We start from the raw sequence: 19,229 nt of genomic DNA, 5'->3' as shown, positions 1-19,229 counted from the left end.
GACTTGAATTTGAACTTCTGCAGGATCAGCTTCTCAAAATATGAAGAGAAGTTTTCATTGTGGTTATTGGTTAGGATATGTAGTTACAAGTCATGTTCACTAGTGTAGACTTTTTTTTTTACATTTACATTATTTGTTTATTGACTTCTTAAAAATCTTGTATTTCACTTGCCGTTTTCTTCCAAACACTAGGTTCAATTATTGTGAAATGTTTTGGTTGATTATACTTGAAATTACTATTGCAGGTGACCCAGCAAGATGTTAAAAAAGAGAATCCTTTGCAGTTCAAGTTTAGAGCTAAATTCTTCCCTGAAGATGTTTCTGAGGAATTAATTCAAGAAATAACTCAGAGACTTTTCTTCTTGCAAGTTAAAGAGGCCATCTTAAACGATGAGATATATTGCCCACCAGAAACTGCAGTTCTTTTGGCTTCCTATGCTGTCCAAGCCAAGTATGGAGATTATAATAAAGAGATTCATAAGCCGGGCTACTTGGCTAATGATAGACTCCTACCTCAGCGGTAAGTGAAATGTGCCTTCATGTTATATTCTCTGAGGATTATGTTCTATAAGTTTATAAGTCAAATAGTTTTTGAGATTTTTAAGTTGCCAGCTGCATCAGAGTGCATATTTTAAAAAATTATGACGTAGTAGTCAGTACATACATGTTTTGTAATTACTTGGAGTTGGTCTACCTCATCCCTCCTCATTCCCTAACATAGGTAATAAATGGAGGCAGTGATAATTTGGGTTTGGGGAAAGGAGGTAGCTGTTGCTACTTAGTAAAAATTCTAGCACCTGCAGGTAGATGCTTACTAAGTGCTTTTGAGAATAAGTAGTAGCTGTCTATGTTTCCTCTACAGGTTCAAGGTTCTAACTTTGAAAAAAGGATTTTTAAACTAGGGTTTTTTTTGAGTCCTAAGTTAGTACTCTATTCTTATCTGCAGTATCATGCTTCCCCTGTAACAGTTGTTTTGAAATATGGAAAAAAATTACAAGACCTAGACTTTTGACTGCAGATTGTATTCTTTGCTATTTATGTGATGTTAAGTTCACAGCCTAAATGTCTGAGCCTCGATATCTAAAAGCAGAGTGGGCATAATAATTCTCTGCTTTTCTTCCAATTTGTGATAACAGTTCATGAATCTGTGGTTTACACTTTAAATTATAAACTGTGACACAATGTTATTCAGCAGTAGTATTTATGAGATCTTAGAAAAATGCAGGATCAGACATTACATTTAAATATCTGTTTTTTTATTTTGGTAGCTCACATGATCCTGATAGTTGAAGGTATATTGAGATCTTTCTTTTACAATTTGGAAAGAGTTTTGTTAGTTTCTTAGTAAAATTCTTAAATTTCAAAATTTCTATTTAGATGCAAAAATATATTGTTAACTTAAAATTTCAGTTTTTCCTTGTAGTAGAGTTTCTTTTTCATAACAAGTAAATATGTAGAAAGACGAAACTCCTTTCTGTTCATTTTATTAGATTTCCTTTGATCATAGGCTTTGAAATTTATTTTTGATTAACATCATCTATTTATTACCTAAATTTTTTTTTTCTGATTCAATTGTTCACTCCCCAAAAGGCTGCAATGGCTAGGGTTAGGCTAGACTGAAGCTAGGAGCCTGAAATTACATCCAGGTCTTCCTTGTAGGTGGCAGAAGCTTAAGCACTTAGGCCAGCTTCTGCTGCTTTCCCAGGCACATTAGCAGATAGCAGGATCTGAAGCAGAACAGCCAGGATTATGTCTCTCCAGGATGGCATGCCAGTGTTGCAGGTGGCATCTTTTTTTTTTTTTTTTGGACAGGCAGAGTGGACAGTGAGAGAGACAGAGAGAAAGGTCTTCCCTTTTCTGTTCGTTCACCCCACAATGGCCGTTGAGGCTGGCGCACCGCACTGATCCGAAGCTAGGAGCCAGGTGCTTCTCCTGGTCTCCCATGCGGGTGCAGGGCCCAAGGACCTGGGCCATCCTCCATTGCCTTCCCGGGCCATAGCAGAGAGCTGGACAGGAAGAGGAGTGACCAGGACAGAATCCAGCGCCCCGACTGGGACTAGAACCCAGTGTGCTGATGCCGCAGGTGGACGATTAGCCTATTGAGCCACGGCGCCGGCCTGCTTTAACATTTGATTATTAAATGTTACTGAGTTCTACCAGTTAATAATTACTGCAATAATATCTTAGAAGAAGGTAGAATGTGTGTTGTTACCAGATGAATCAGGAAAGACAACTACTTGTGTTTTTGGATATGTTTTCTGTTGCTGTAACAGAACACATGAGACTGGGTAATTTATACAGAAAAGAGGTTTATTTCCTCATGTTTCTGGACGCTGTCAAGATTGGGCAGCTGCATCTGGTTGGCTTGTGGTAAGGGCCTGCATCATGGCTGTAAAGCGGAAGGGAGTTGGGCAAATGAAGAAGAGAGGAGAGGACAAAGAGGGCCAGGTGCTTTCTAACAGCCTACTCTGGAGAACTAGTGCATTCCCACAAGAAGTAATCCAGTTGTGTGGAAGAGCATTAATCCCTCTTTAAAAACTCAACACCAATTCATTGGTGACCAAACCTCAATATGAGTTCTGTTGCAGACATTGGCAGTATTCAGACCATGGCAGTATTCTCCTAGTTAGTTACTGCAACACCAATCTTTGTTTAGATTTGTTTAAGCCCTGAGTAACCAATTGACTAGTACAGTGGAATTTTAAGGATTAGTTTTTGTTTTTAATTGAGATAGAACTTAATATATATTAAAATGCACAGATTGGGTTTAAGTTGGTACATATGATACAATTTTATAAACAGTTGCCCTTAGATATTTCTTAAATGTTCATAAATGAACTTTTTTTTTTTTTTTTTGACAGGCAGAGTGGACAGTGAGAGAGAGACAGAGAGAAAGGTCTTCCTTTGCCGTTGGTTCACCCTCCAATGGCCGGCGCGCTGCGGCCGGCGCACGGCGCTGATCCGATGGCAGGAGCCAGGTGCTTCTCCTGGTCTCCCATGGGGTGCAGGGCCCAAGCACTTGGGCCATCCTCCACTGCACTCCCTAGCCACAGCAGAGAGCTGGCCTGGAAGCGGGGCAACCGGGACAGAATCCGGCGCCCCAACCAGGACTAGAACCCGGTGTGCTGGCGCCGCTAGGCGGAGGATTAGCCTAGTGAGCCGCGGCGCCGGCCAAATGTTCATAAATGAATAAGCCTGATTTTTTCCCTTAGGTTTAACCTAGATTATTAACTTTTTAAGAATATTTTTATTTATTTATTTGAGAAATAGTTACAGACAGCAAGAGGTGAGACAGAACGGTCTTCTATCCTCTGGTTCACTTCCCAAATGATCGCAATGGCTAGAGCTGAGCCACTGAGCCAGTCTGAAGCCAGGAGCCAGGAGCTTCTTCCTGGTCTCCCACTTTCAAAAGAATAATCTAGGGGCTGGCACTGTGGCGCAGAAGGTTAATCCTCTGCCTGTGGTGCTGGCATCCCATATGGGTGCTGGTTCTAGTCCTGGCTGCTCTTCTTCTGATCCAGCTCACTGCTATGGCATGGGAAAGCATAGAAGATGGCCCAGGTGCTTGGGCCCCTGCACCCATTTGGGAGACTGGGAGGAAGCTGCTGGCTCCTGGCTCCAGATGGGCCCACTCTGGCCATTGCGGCCATTTGGGGAGTGAACCAATGGAAGGAAGACCTTTGTCTTTGTCTCTCCTTCTCACTGTCTGTAACTCTACCTTTCAAATAAAATAAATAAAATCTTTTAAAAAATTATTTCCCAAGAAAGCATTTTTTTCATAGCAAGTATTTTTAAAAAATTTATTTATTTGTGTGCTGGCGTAGTGGGTTGAGCCACTGCCTGCAATGCTGGCATCCCAGTTGGTGCCAGTTCGAGTCCTGGCTGTTCAACTTCTGATCCAATTCCCTGCTGGTGTGCCTGGGAAGGCAGTGGAAGATGGTCCAAGTCCTTGGGCCTGGAACCCACCTGGGAGACCCAGATTAAGCTCCTGGCTTCAGCCTGGTCCAGTCCCAGCCCCAGCTATTGTAGCCATCTGGGGAGTGAACCGGCATATGGAAGATCTGCATCATTCCCTTTCTCTCTCTCTCTAACTCTGCCTTTCAAATAAAATAAATCTTTAAAAAACAACCAAAAAAACTGTTTGAAGAGCAGAGCAACAGAGAGGGAGAGCCATCTTCCATCTGCTGTTTCACTCCCCAAATGACTGCAGTAGCTGTTGCTGAATCAGGCTGGAGAAGCCTAGAGCCAAGAACTCCATGTTGGTCTTAGACATGAGTGGGCCACCTTCTGCTGCCTTCCAAGGTACACTAGCAGGAAGCTGGATTAGAAGTGGAGTAGCTGGGAACTCTAATACCTATGCCAGCTTAGCAGTTGACAGCTTAGTCTGCTGTGGCACACACCAGCTGCAGTGGTAAAACAATGTTTTTACACTGCAGATTTTTTGCTGTCAGTAAAAAGGGATCTGGGAAGTCACCAATAAAGATGGATAGTTAACTGTATGATACAAAGGAAATAAAATTCATTATCTATGCATAATAGGTAGATTCTGTTGACTTGTGTGATTTGGTGTTAAAATGCTTTTTTATATTTTTGTATATCAAAATAAGGAACACTAGAAGTATACAGAAGAGACATAAAAACTTGTGGGGCCAGCATTGCGGCATAGCTGGTTGAGCTGAAGCCTGGCATGCTGCCATCACATATGGGCGCCTGCTCAAGTCCTAGCTGCTCTGCTTCCCACCAGCTCTCTGCTGATGCTCCTGGAAAAGCAGCAGAGAATGGCTCAAGTATTTGGGCCCATGTACCCACTTGGGGTACTCATTGAGGCCATTTGGAAAGTGAACCAACTACGGAAGATCACTATGTCTCTCTGTAACTCTGCCTTCCAAAGAAATAAAATAATTGTTATTTATTTTTTATTTGAAAGTCAGAGTTACACAGACAGAGGAGAGGCAGAAGAAGCAGAGAGAGAGAAAGGTCTTCCATCCGATGGTTCACTCCCCAGTTGGCCACAACAGCCAGAGCAGAACAGATCAGAATCCAGGAGCCAGGAGCTTCCTCTGGGTCTCCCTTGTGGGTGCAGGGGTCCAAGCACTTGGACCATCTTCTACTGCTTTCCCAGGCCATAGCAGAGAGCTGGATCAGAAGTGGAGCAGCTGGGACTAGAACCAGCACCCCTGTGGGATGCCAGTGCTTCAGGCCAGAGTTTTAACCTGCTGCTCCACAGCACCAGCCCCAGTAGATCCCTTTAGACAAACATATTTTAATCAAGATGGGATTAAAAAATAACCACGAAGTCATATGAAAGAAAAAAAGAGTTTTGCCAAGCAAATTGTATTCCACCTTTTCTTCAAGCACACACAGAGGCAGCAGCCTGTGTGCTAGAGGTGGATTCTTTCCTTCTCACTTAGAACTCTGAACACATGACCATAGGTATTGTTAAAGCATGTATTATTTAAAATAATTTAAGATTCCTGGAAAACTTATTTTGAGTTAATTATAGATTCAGATGCAATTGTGAAAAATAATAAATTCCATGTATTCTTCTCCCAGCCTTCCCTGAGAACAATCTTGTGCGACTAAAGTACAGTATCACAGTTAAGATGATGACATGGATACAGTCCACTTACCTCATTCAGATTTCATTAGTTTTACATGCACTTTTCTGTGTATGTATGAATTTAGTTCTGTACAGTTTAATCACATGTATTTTGTATGACAACATTACAGTCGAGTCACTAAAAGGATTCTATATTTTGAAAAGGATATTGATTTTTGACATGTAAAGTCATCACAGGTTTTTTTTTTCCCCCTTCTAGTGTTTTGGAACAACACAAACTGACAAAAGAACAGTGGGAAGAAAGAATACAGAACTGGCATGAAGAACATCGAGGAATGCTAAGGTAGTTGGGTGGCTATCTTCTATGTCTTTTTGTTTTCTGTGAATAAACACAAAGTGCTAAATTTTTAATCAAGGTATTTTTAGAATTTTGTTTGATTTTAGGCATTCCTACCTAAACGTATTACATTTAGCTTTATTTCAACAGGGAAGATTCTATGATGGAATACCTGAAGATTGCACAAGATCTAGAAATGTATGGAGTCAATTATTTTGAAATAAAAAATAAAAAGGGAACTGAGCTGTGGCTAGGTGTTGATGCCCTGGGTCTGAATATTTATGAGCATGATGACAAGTAAGTAAATTAGCTGCATGGTGAATTAGTCATCATGTCAGTGGTCTTAAGTGACTTATATCTTAGGTCTTGTAAAAGTTGTTTCTTCTCCATCACCTTGACTTTCCTTTTTTTTTTTTTTTAAACTAAGAGGTTGGTTAGTGCCACTGACTTTAATATTGTTTCAGTTTTCCCAGCACTTTGTGGTTGCAGACTGCTGCTTTCCTGTGAATTTATCAAATGATCTGATTTACTTTTATTTGATGTTTAGATCTTTATCTTTTGTAATAAGTCTGTAATAATTTGAAATTTGTCACTCAGTAGAATCATAATGTAAATGTTAAGCATATCAAATAGGTTGAAATTGAAATGAGCATGTGTAAGAAACCTGGAGCGATGAGAGAAGGAAGCTTATGTATGTTTATTGTATTTTAGAACACATTTTTTGTGAACATTTATCTTATGTGTAGGAGTTGCTTTGAATTTTTTAAAAAGATTTATTTATTTATTTGAAAGAGTTACACAGAGAGGAGCGATAGAGAGAAAGAGGTTTTCCATCCTTTGGTTTACTCCCCAGTTGGCCACAACGGCCAGAACTGCTCTGATCTGAAGCCAGGAGCTTCCTCTGGGTCTCCCACGTGAGTGCAGGGGCCCAAGGACTTGGGCCATCTTCTGCTGCTTTCCCAGGCCATAGCAGAAAGCTGGATCAGAAGTGGAACACCTGGGATTCAAACCGGCGCCCATATGGGATGCTGGCACTGCAGGCAGTGGCTTTACCTGCTACGCCACAGTGCCAGCCCTAACTTTGAATATTTTTGAACATCGTTAAAAGAATATCTATATTATGCACAGTGAACAGTGTAATTATATTTTTAAATTGATCAGGTACTTATTACAGTATACCCATATGTAAATATGATTCATACATAATAGGTATGTATGTAGAACACATATATTGTATATATAATATTAAATACTTATATCAGGTTTTTATTGCACTTTTTAGGGATAATATGTGCAATTGTCTTTTAGTTTATCATACCACATGAACACCCAGGTACATGCTAGTAATGCCTTCTCCTATGTCATTATTATTTAGTCTAAGTCACTTTAGAGTTTTAGTTTTTGTTATTGATATTAAATGAAATACACATTTCAAAGAATAATCCAAATGAGTACATTTTACTCCAGTATGTTCTTAAGTTTTATTACAGAGCAAGTTCATATGATTATGAAGAGAAGATTTTACAGTTTTTGAAAAACAGAAGTGACTTAGATTTCTTTAGGGACCAGATTTTGTTTTTCTGTTCAAAATTATTCTAGTAGTTTTCAGGCTTACCTCCCAAGATTGTAAAAAGTTACTTGAAGTGAGGGCTTTAGAATTTTTCAAAGTAGCACAGAAGTGTATAGTCTTACCTGTATTCCTGCAGCTTCCTTTTTAAGCAGTTTACTTTGACTTATCTTAATGGCCATAAGAGGGCCTTTCAACACATCCATATTGAATAAAAATGTGTAGAAAAAAAAATGCTGTGCTCTGTGGTAAGTGCCTTGTCTACCTAAGAATTAAAAGGAATATAGGTAGGTAGAAATTCCTGCTCTGTTGTGTTGTCAAATGAAGCCTGACTAAAACATGTCTTTTGCTCAGCATAGGCATCACTTGTCATTTCTCACTTTTTGTTATTACAAAACTAAGTCATCTAAAAAAGATTTCCTTGGGGCTGGCACTGTGGCATAATGGGTAAATTCGCCGCCTGCAGTGTCAGCATCCCATACGGGCACCGGTTCAGTCCTGGCTGCTCCAATCCCGATCCAGATCTCTGCTATGGCCTGGGAAAGCAGTACAAGATGGCTCCTGGCTTCGGACCGGCACAGCTCCGGCCACTGCAATTGGGGAGTGAACCAGCGGATGGAAGACTTTTCTCTGCCTTTCCTTCTCTCTCTGTGTAACTCTTTCAAATAAATAAATACATCTTTAAAAAAAAGAAAAGAAAAAAAGAGATTTCCTTGTTGCTTTGAAAGGCAGAGTGACGAGCAAAAAAGATATCTTAGGTTTGCTGGTTTTTTCCCCAAATGGCTGCAGTGGCCCCAGGCTGGGCCAGGATGAAGCCAGCATCTTGGAACTCCATCCAGGTCTCTCATATGATTGGTAGGGTCCTAAGTACTTGAGTCATCTGCTGCTACTTTCTCTGGTGCACCAGTAGGGAGCTGGATGGGAAGCAGAGCAGTCGGCACTCAAAGTGACCCTCTGATATGATATGCGGGCAAGTACCAGCTTAACTTTCTGTATAACTCACTGTGTTACAACACTGGCTCTGACAGTGATGTACCTGATGGAAGTCTACATCTAATTACCTATATCTTTATAAAGACTGGTCAAAAGGGGAGCAACTGTTGTGTACTCTTGGAGATTGTATTCTAGGTCTGTCATTCACCCAAGTGTCATTGTGTTTAAAATTTTGAGACTTAATTCACATACCTTAAAATCAGTCCTTTAAAGAAATTTACTGAAATTTGTAGTTTTAATGTTTGTTTACAAATATCTAAACATTTAAAATATAAATCACATGAGAAGCTATAAAAGCCTTATTTCCCCCTCTTTCTTCTTAAACATATATAAACTGATAGTTGTAGTAGCTTGAGAACAAACAAAATAAAAACTAAAAGAAACTATTGCAAATCTCAAGAAACTAGTACCACACTCTTTCACCAGGCAGTTTTCTGTAGATAATTTTAGAAAGACACTATAATACTCTTAAGTTCATACACACTAATGAAATCTTTGGATAGTTAATTATTTTATGTGATTTAAATATCAGATTTCCCTTCTAAAGGATAAGGTTAAATATGTAAGATCCACATTTTGAAAATGTAGAAAATGGCCCAGAATGTTAGGAATTTTTTTCTGTTGTTCCTGCCTTTAATTAAAGGAATGTTCTCATTTTTTAAGGTTAACACCTAAAATCGGTTTTCCCTGGAGTGAAATCAGAAATATTTCATTTAATGACAAAAAATTTGTTATAAAACCAATTGACAAAAAGGCACCTGTAAGTAAAAATTTTTTTCTTCTGTTTTCTGTATTACATCTTTAAATGTCTGTATTTAAATAGAATTGTTCATGTTTTTGAGGTACATCATCTTTCCTTAGTCTTTTCTGCTTATGGAGTTTTGTTCTATGAACTTTGTTTATAACTCGAAGCCTTTAACTTGAGAAATATTTTTTTATTTAAATAGATTTTTAAAATTCTAGTGTCAGGAATTCTAGGTGTTCTAACTCTGTTACAGAAAAGGAAAACTTTGCTAGAGTAAATACTTAATGGCCATGAACACTGGGCCAGTTTTTACATTAGTGGCAAAATGCAATCCCAAAGGTTAATTCCTCTTCCAAGATGTAAGGAATTTACATCTTTGGAGAAGGGAAAAGAATAAATGACCATTTAATATTGAAAATTAAGAATGATTAGTCTCTTTAACAACTTTAGAGACTGGTGGGGCAAGAAAAGGTAAAGAACTGGTTAGGAGAAAAGAGTCATGATTTCTACACTAACTGTAATATGACCTTAGAATTCATACCTCATAATGAAATTTCATACAGAGTATTGTATCCTTCAGCAAAGTTTTAAATTCATTGTACTTTATTTCAGGATTTTGTTTTTTATGCACCTCGTTTGAGAATCAATAAGCGGATTTTGGCCTTATGTATGGGAAACCATGAACTATACATGCGAAGAAGAAAACCTGATACTATTGAAGTACAGCAGATGAAGGCTCAGGCTAGAGAGGAGAAACACCAGAAGCAGTTGGAAAGGTATAGAATTTACAGCCTATCATTGGTAATTGACAGATCTTAGACTTAAGATTCTGCAGGATTTTTTTATTATTTTTATTTATTTATTTGCAAGGCAGTTACAAAGAGTGGGGAGACCAAAGAAAGTCTTTGATCCGCTGGTATACTTCCCAAATGGCTGCAATGGCTGGAGCTGTGCCAATCCGAAGCCATGAGCCAGGGGCTTCTTCTGGGTTTCCACGTGGATGCAGGGGCCCAAGCACTTGGGCCATTTTCCACTGCTTTCCCAGTGCATTAGTAGGGAGCTGGATTCGAAGAGGAGCAGCTGGGTGGGACACAAGCCAGCACCCATATGGGATTCCGGCGCTGCAGTCACAGGCTTAACCTACTGTATCACAATGCTTGCCCCAGGACTGCAGTTTCTTAAAATGCACACTTTCACCTGATTTTCACTGTATAAAAAGATAACCACTTTCTTTTTAGAAATGAGGATGTATAATTTCAAAATATTTGGCAGATATTTTTGTGAAAATAGCTTTTCATGAATTCATGACTTTTTTTTATTGTGCTTTTCTTTTCTTTTCTTTTTTTTTTTTTGACAGGCAGAGTGGACAGTGAGAGAGAGAGACAGCGAGAAAGGTCTTCCTTTGCTGTTGGTTCACCCTCCAATGGCCACCGCGGCTGGTGCGCTGCGGCCGGCGCACCATGCTGATCCAAAGCCGGGAGCCAGGTGCTTCTGGTCTTCCATGCGGGTGCAGAGCCCAGCACCTGGGCCATCCTCCACTGCACTCCCTGGCCACAGCAGAGAGCTGGCCTGGAAGTGGGGCAACCGGGACAGAATCCGGTGCCCCAACCGGGACTGGAACCCGGTGTGCCAGTGCCACAAAGTGGAGGATTAGCCTAGTGAGCCGCGGCGCCAGCCTATTGTGCTTGCTTTTCACTAGTCATTTGAAATTTTCAAATTTTCTTTTTGCTTCTGAGTTAAATTAATATTTCAGGCTGGTGCCGATGCTGTGGCACAGCAGGTTAACACCCTGGCCTAAAGTGCCAGCATCCCGTACGGGCACCGGTTTGAGACTAGGCTGCTCCACTTCTGATCCAGCTCTCTGCTATGGCCTGGGAAAGCAGTAGAAGATGGCCCAAGTCCTTGGGGCCCTGAACCTGTGTGGGAAAGCCAGAAGAAGTTCCTGGCTCCTGGCTTCAGATCGGTGCAGCTCCGGCTGTTGCAGCCAATTGGAGAGTGAACCATCGGATGGAGGACAACCCCCCCACCCACCTCCTGCCTCTCCTCTGTCTGTGTAACTCTGACTTTCAAATAAATAAATAAATCTTTAAAAAAATATTTCAGGGTAAGAATGTGCTGAGAATCTTAACTTTGAAACAGTATTAGTCACATTGTAGATTTCACCTAAAAAGTTGCTGTGTGTAGTAGTAAAACACTAATACTTCTTGGGGGCGCTGATTTTATTAAGAATATTAGGTTAAAAATTATTTGATTGGATGATATTGAATGCAAACCAGATTAATCAGTAACATAACACTCAATTCTAGATGAATTTTTAGTCTTAAGGTTTTTTGTTTTGTTTTTTGTTTTTGTTTTTGACAGGCAGAGTGGATAGTGAGAGAGAGAGACAGAGAGAAAGGTCTTCCTTTTGCCGTTGGTTCACCTTCCAATGGCCACCACGGCCGGCGCACTGCACTGATCCAATGGCAGGAGCCAGGTGCTTCTCCTGGTCTCCCATGGGGTGCAGGGCCCAAGCACCTGGGCCATCCTCCACTGCACTCCCTGGCCACAGCAGAGAGCTGGCCTGGAAGAGGGGCAACCAGGACAGAATTTGGCGCCCTGACCGGGACTAGAACCCGGTGTGCTGGCGCTGCAAGGCGGAGGATTAGCCTATTGAGCCGCGGCGCTGGCCTAGACTTAAGGTTTATTTGAAAATATTTTAAGACAAAACTAAAGTCAGCCTCTACTGAGGAGGACTTAGTAGAACAGTATTACACTAGGCCTAAAAAAATGGAGCTGTAAACATTCAGCTCTTCAGTAATTCCTGATCTTACCTTTAAAGGTGTAATGAGGACTGTCACTTATAGCTCTGTCTTGATTTCTTTCTTTTTTTTTAAGGATTTATTATTTGAAAGAGTTACACAGAGAAGGAGAGGCAGAGGCAGAGAGAGAGGGAGAGGTCTTCTATCCGATGGTTCACCCCCCAATTGGCCGGAACGGCCAGAGCTGCGCCGATCTGAAGCCAGGAGCTTCTTCTGAGTCTCCCACGTGGGTGCAGGGGCTAAGGACTTGGGCCATCTTCTGTTGCTCTCCCAGGCCATACCAGAGAGCTGGATAGGAAGTGGAGCAGCTCGGTCTTGAACTGGTGCCCATATGGGATGCCGACACTGCATCACACTGCACCACAGTGCCAGCCCCAGCTCTGTCTTGATTTCTACTCTTCTGTGCCTTTAGCTTACTTACATTGTGGTTCTAGTCTTACACACTTAAAATATTCTTGGTTGTGCTTTACTTTCTTTATATTCTTAGGCATCATAGCCTTTCAAAAGCTATTTACAGTGTTAATTTTTTAAAAACCATCTTTGACCCAGTCTCTTGAATATCTTCTATCATGAGTTAAATATGAATTTACTTTATGCGCAGTTTCTGCAACTAGTATTCATCTTGCCATATTATGTCTAAAGTTTCTGCTTGCCCATGTTGATATATTTACCCCCTTTTTAAAAAAAAAAAGTTTTTATTTATGTGAAAGGCATAGATTTTCCACCCACAGGTTTATTTTTTTAAAAGGTGTATTTTATTTATTTGAAAGGCAGAGTTACAGAGAGGCAGAGGCAGAGAAAGTCTTCCATCTGCTGGTTCACTCCCCAGATAGCCTCAATGGCCGGAGCTCCGCCAAATCCGAATCCTGGAACTTCTGGGTGAAGGGGTCCAAGGACTTGGGCCATCCATCTTGCGGTGCTTTTCCAGGTGTATTAGCATACAGTTGGATGCTGGCTCCTCTTGTTTACCCTCTTGTCTATGTGTCCTTTGTTTCTTTGGCACATGGAGAGGAGTGCTATATTGCTTTCTGGTATGTGTAGGATGTTTAATAAGTGCCATTTGGTGATTGTGCTATATTTTAGTTATTTTAAGGCCTAAGATGGAAGCGGAAGATATCTATGGTTCCTTTCTTGTATAAATTTTACAACTTTCATTAGTAAACATTGACTGACTGCCTTATACACAGTAGGAATTCAGTAAGTATTCATCTGAATGCTTAGAGGATGTTTTGCATTATTATAGACACTTTGAGATTGTCGATCTTTTAGAAGTGGCATGTCAAGTCTTCATTTATTTCCTGCTTTACGTGCCAGAGAAATAGTAGCTAAATATTCAGAAACCACTTTGTTCAAGTCCACTGGCCAAGCAGCCAGCAGATAGATATACCTGGGGAAGTTCTCAGAGCTGGGCTGCTAGAATTATAGTTGGGAAAGGGCAGCACAGAAGCCTCTTTGCTTTCATTGTCTTGTTACATTTGCATGTGACCATTTTTCCTCCCCATAACTCTCATTACTTTTTTTTTTAGCCACGAAAATTATTTACTATGGATGATTGTTTCCTGTTGTCGTTGTTCTTACCATTTACCATAATTGTTGCCAGATTTAAAAACTGAGAGCGTCGAGTTTGTAGTCAAGGTGCCATGTGCCAGTTAAAGGTTAGCTTTGGGAATCTTACGAGCTGGCACATATATCACTAGGATGCAGGCTTTCTGAGTTTGAATTTTAATCAGATAATTTCTAAGCCTATGTTCCTCACTCTTAATATAAAAATAGTTTAATTTTCAAGGGTTTGTCTTAAGAAGTAGTGACACTGGTAGGTAGGCATTTAGCAAAGTACTAAGAGTTATTATAATAGCCAGTATTTAATACGTAGTTTAAGTTGAATATAATTATAAATATTCTTGGGAATATGTAACTAAACCCATTTGATATTCTTTATTTTAAAGGCAGAGTTAGAGAGAGAGACAGAGGTCTTCTGTCTAATGGCTATAACAGTCAGGGCTGGACCAGGGACCTGAGCCTAGCACTTGGGCCATTTTCTGCTGCATTCCCAGGTGCACTGGCAGGGATTGGAAGTGGAGTAGCTGAACTCAAACTGGCGCCCATATGGGATGCTGGTGCTACAGGCCATAGCTTAACTTGCTGTGCTACAGTGCCGGCCCCCATTTGATACTCTTCAAAAAGGGTATTACAAAATAGTCAGTTATTTATGCACTTGATATAGACCAACTAGGTCAAAATGAGTCTACCGGCTATCCATGGTTAGAGTAATCATAGAGGCTTTTTAGGGCAAGGGTGACGTGACTCAGGTTTGAAGGCCTTTTTTAGATGGGGAGGGGGAGAGACAGAAGAGGACGCCAACCTCAACAAATGTGTAGTGAGAATATGTGTGGTATGCCTAGGGCAGATTGAGTGCAGCAGGGTTAGTTAAACCAAGTGAATGATGTTTAGAGATGAGTCAGAAATTTTTAGTTTCCTGCAAAAATTGGGCTTCACGCAGTTATGTGGAGAGCCAAAGGCATGTATATTAGTTGAATGAACAGTTAGCTAGTGATGGCTGAAGTCAGGGGAAGATTATTTATTTTTTTTTTTTAATTTTTTTTTTTTTTTAAGAAAAATGTATTTGAAAAGCAGAATTAGAGGAAAGAAACAAGATTCTCTCCCCAAATGGCTGTAATGGCCAGGGCTGGGTCAGGCCAAAGCCAGGAGCTTCTTCTGGGTCTATCTCACGTGTGGCTGCAGGGTCCCAAGAACTTGGGCCATCCTCCACTGCTTCCTTGGGTGTATCAGCAAGGAGCTGGATCAGAAGTGGAATAGCTGGGACTTGAACTGGCACCCATATGGGATGCTGGCCCCAGGGGAGGATTCTTACATGTGAGATATGAGCCTCATAGAGTACAGCAAAGTACTTTAAAAATTATAATCAGGGGCTGCCTCCTGCAGTGCCTGCATCCCATATGGGCACTGGTTTGAGTTCCAGATACTCCAGTTCTGATACAGCTCTCTGCTATGGCCTGGGAAAGCCATACAAGATGACCCAAGTCCATGGGTCCTTGCACCCACGTGGGAGACCTGAAGAAGCTCCTGTCTTCGGATTGGCACAGCTCTGGCCATTACGGCCAATTTGGGAGTGAACTAATGGATGGAAGACTTCTCTCTGTGTAACTCTGACTTTCAAATAAATTATTTGTCTGCTGTAGGTTTTTTTTTTCCCCCATGTTGCATGTGGCTAGGTTACTTTCAGTCTCCTTTTCTGTTCCCCTATCTTTTCACTCATCCCTGAAGAACAACAACAAAATGAGAAATAGCCAAGTAAAACCAGCATGCATCCCCAGTAAGGGCCATGTTGCTAGAGTTGAACTTGAAAGGTTCTGAGTTGATGGAGTATGCATGTAGCCTTCAGATCTGGTTTGCAGCTTGAGTCTTCAAGAAGTGTCTTGTGGCCTTGGGAAACGAAGGAAGTAGATAGCTATCTTGGGGGAACTGTGGCAGCACTGAGTGTGATTGCATAGAGACTTAATCAACATCCCAACATAACAGAAAAAGAGCAGGTCTTGGCCATACTAGCAATTACTTGAAAAGTACTGTTTTTTGTTTGTTTGTTTGTTTGTTTGTTTTGTATTGCCTGATGTTTCTGCTACCTAAAAACACAAGGCAGTAACCTGTTAGGCTTCCACTAGACCCTTTTGTCCAAGAAAATTGGGAAACACAAATATTCCCAAAGTCTCTATCAGTTATGATCCTCTACAGGGGTAGAAGCTCCCAACTCCTTCAATTCCTTTGACTGAGTATGCTTTTTAGCTTGAAATAGAATAAGGAGAAAGAGTTGAAAGTACTTTCTGTGTGGGGGGGAGTATATATAGTTTTTGGCTTTTTTCATTGGCTACTGAAAAAAGTACCTTGTAGGGAACCTCAGAGAGAAATTGATCTTCCCTAGTATGAATGAATTTACGGGTCTTCAGATTTTAAATGATTTGAGGATTCATTAAATCAGCAGGGAGGCGTGGAGACCCTTAAACTTCCTATTTTTGCTGGGTACACTAAGAAGTTATCCTCATTGTCTTGCCTCCTGCTGTATTGACAGTTATATCTGTTTGCCCTCAGGCAGGACTCTGTTAGATGGAGATGGAAACCTAAGAACTGCAATAATACTAACATGTAGGTTTTTGGAGCTGGCATAGTGTGTTAAGCTGCTCCACTCCTGGTCCAGTTCCCTGCTCTAATGCACCCAGGAAAGCAGCAGCAGATGGTCCAAGTGCTTGAGCCCCTGCACAATTGTGGGAGACCTGGATGAAGCTCCTGGCTTCAGCTTGGCCCAGCCAGGAACACTGTGATCATTTAGGGCATGAACAAGTGGATGACAGACTTTCCCTCCGTAACTCTGCCTTTAAAATAAATAGATTTCTTTTGAAGATTTATTTTAAGTTTAGAAAATAAAGAAGGCCAGCGCCGTGGCTCACTAGGCTAATCCTCCACCTTGCGGCGCCAGCACACCGGGTTCTAGTCCCGGTCGGGGCGCCGGATTCTGTCCCGGTTGCCCCTCTTCCAGGCCAGCTCTCTGCTGTGGCCAGGGAGTGCAGTGGAGGATGGCCCAAGTACTTGGGCCCTGCACCCTATGGGAGACCAGGAGAAGTACCTGGGTCCTGCCTTCGGATCAGTGCGGTGTGCCGCCCGTGGCGGCCATTGGAGGGTGAACCAACGGCGAAGGAAGACTTTCTCTCTCTCTCTCTGTCCACTCTGCCTGTCAAAATAAATAAATAAATAAATAAATAAAAGAAAAACTTTGTTGTTCAGAAACTAGAATTTGAATAACTGGTTTTGTGCCTATAATTCAGAATGGATACCAGATGGCAGCAATTTCTTTAAAAAAAAAAAAGTTGGGGAGAGAGAGATTGCATCTACTGGTTGACTTCCCAGATCGCCAGAAAAACCAGAGCTGGGCCAGGCAGAAGCCAGGAGCTTTGTTGTCTGGGTCTCCCACATGGGTATAGAGGCCCAAGCGTTTGCTGCTTTTCCTAGGCCACTAGCAAGGAGCTAGATCAAAAATTAAGCAACCAGGACATGAACCAGTGCCTATATGGGATGCTGGCATTGTAGTCGTGTCCTTTCCTGTCACTCGACCATGCTGGCCTGGCAGTGATTTCAAAGGCAGAGTTAGACAGGAACTCACTCCCCAAATGGCTGTGGCAGGCCAAAGGCCTGGAGCTTTATTCTGGTCTCCCAGGTGGGTACAGAGGCTCAGGCACTTGGGCCATCTTACGATGCTTTTCCCAGGTCATTAGCAGGGAGCTGGGACTGGAACCAGTGCCCATATGGGATGATGGTGTCGCAGGTGGTAGCTTCACCTTCCACACCACAACGCTGGCTCCCCTGCAGTTATTTGTTTTTGTGGAACATAAAAGCATACTCAGTTAAGTGTTGGAGCTGAAATTACGATTGTTTTATTAAACCAAAAAATTATTTTCATTGAAGTAGTGGTTTGAATATTGATTAAACTTATTAACTAGAAAATAGTATATTATCTGGTAAGTTCTTCATTCAGTTTTTTTTCCCTTGCTCCCAGCCGACAGAATCTGACCCAGGGTACTCTCAATATATGTTTGATGAGTGAATTAACTGTTTTTAAAAGAAACAGTCTTACAGGCCCATGGCAGATGCAGCTACATGATCAAGGCACTCTTTCCCACCAAGACCCTACTGTCATTCTAATGGAATTTTCAAAAGGGATAAAACGGACATGTCACCTTGTAATCTAGATGTAAATGGGTACTACCAGAGAAATTAAACTGGCATGATTTTACTTTAGTGGTGGAGAATTGTCACTCTCCAGGTTGTTTTCCTGTGCGCTTCCTTCAAGCCATAGTTATCTCCCAGTGCAGGGCTACTGCTAATGTAAAGAATGTATTTCTTAAGGTATGGTTACTGTCCAGTTTATTATTAAGGGCTGACATGCAGTTTGTCCTGAATGGAAATGGTAAGAATCCTGATGTCTTTTCTCTCCACTCAGATCTGCCTTAAGTTTATGCCTTGTATATTCTTTATAATTCTTCCTAAAGTCTGATTTTTTTACATAAACTTCAGTAAGACATACTTTGAAATGCAGCATGTTTGTATACAAGTATAATGTATATAGTATAATGATATAGTCTTATATTTTTAACCATATAGTTTGAACATATGTAAATATAAAGAAAACTTAAAAATATTTATGCTGGTATTGTGGCATAACAGATTAAGCCACCACTTGCAATGTTGGCATCCCGTAGGGGTGCTGGTTTGAGTCCTGGCCACTCAGGTCTTCCATCTGCTAGTTCATTCCCCAGATGGCTGCAACGGCCAGAGCTGTGCCGATCTGGAGTCAGGAGCTTCTTTCAGATCTCCCACCTGGGTGCAAATACCCAAGGACTTGAGCCATTTTCTACTGCTTTCCCAGGCTGTAGCAGAGAGCTGGATCAGAAGTGGAGCAGCTGGGACTTGAACTGGCATATGGGATGCTGGCACTGCAGACCAGGGCTTTAACCCACTGCACCTTAGCGCCATCCGCAGTGGGCACTCTACTTCTGACACAGCTTACTGCTAATATGTCTGAGAAAGCCGCAGAAGATGGCCCAAGTCCTCGGGCCCCTACACCCATGTGGCAGACCCTGAAGAAGCTCCTGGCTTCTTTCTCCGGTTCTCCCTCTCTAGCTGTGCCTTTCAAATAAATAAAGTAAATCTTTAAAAAAAAATATGTGCTGCAGTTTCTTGGTTGGTTCATAGTTAGTACTTGGATTTCACATAAATAACATTTCAATTAATTTTTAACATTGTAATTTCTTTTAAGAGCACAGTTAGAGAATGAAAAGAAGAAAAGGGAAATAGCAGAAAAGGAAAAGGAAAGAATAGAACGTGAAAAGGAGGAACTAATGGAACGTCTAAGGCAAATTGAAGAACAGACAATGAAAGCCCAAAAAGGTACAAGTTTCATTTTGACAGTGAATTCACAGTTACTCTGCTGTCAGATAGTATTTCTTTGCTACTATTAAATCTTGTTTGTGCATTCAATTGCCAAATCAATAATTCTTGGAATCATATTATAAATAATTTTGTCATTTAATTGGATGTACAAATATTTCTCATTTGTACTCACATTTTGTAAATGATTGTATGTATCAGTTTATGCCTATTACTCTTTAGGGCTATATAAACAAAAATCATATTAAGTATTTTGAGGCATTTAATTATTT

At 41.1% G+C, this 19,229-nt stretch overlaps 1 protein-coding gene across 2 annotated transcripts in view; it reads left to right on the top strand.

Annotated features, from left to right (window-relative positions):
- Positions 1 to 19,229, top strand: part of RDX (radixin) — an 84,281-nt gene that overhangs the window by 27,157 nt on the left and 37,895 nt on the right. For both annotated transcript variants that reach the window (XM_051849641.2, XM_070077871.1), the window contains 6 exons: positions 246 to 520; positions 5,820 to 5,903; positions 6,048 to 6,194; positions 9,121 to 9,217; positions 9,815 to 9,978; positions 18,827 to 18,957. In XM_051849641.2, coding sequence (XP_051705601.1) covers positions 246 to 520; positions 5,820 to 5,903; positions 6,048 to 6,194; positions 9,121 to 9,217; positions 9,815 to 9,978; positions 18,827 to 18,957 — 898 coding nt within the window. The remainder of the gene's footprint in view (positions 1 to 245; positions 521 to 5,819; positions 5,904 to 6,047; positions 6,195 to 9,120; positions 9,218 to 9,814; positions 9,979 to 18,826; positions 18,958 to 19,229) is intronic.

This window comes from Oryctolagus cuniculus, chromosome 1, assembly GCF_964237555.1.
Source record: "Oryctolagus cuniculus chromosome 1, mOryCun1.1, whole genome shotgun sequence".
In the NCBI taxonomy this organism is placed as follows: Eukaryota; Metazoa; Chordata; class Mammalia; order Lagomorpha; family Leporidae; genus Oryctolagus; species Oryctolagus cuniculus.
The sequence above is the reverse complement of the archived record's forward strand: the minus strand, read 5'-3'. Positions and strand labels throughout refer to the sequence as shown.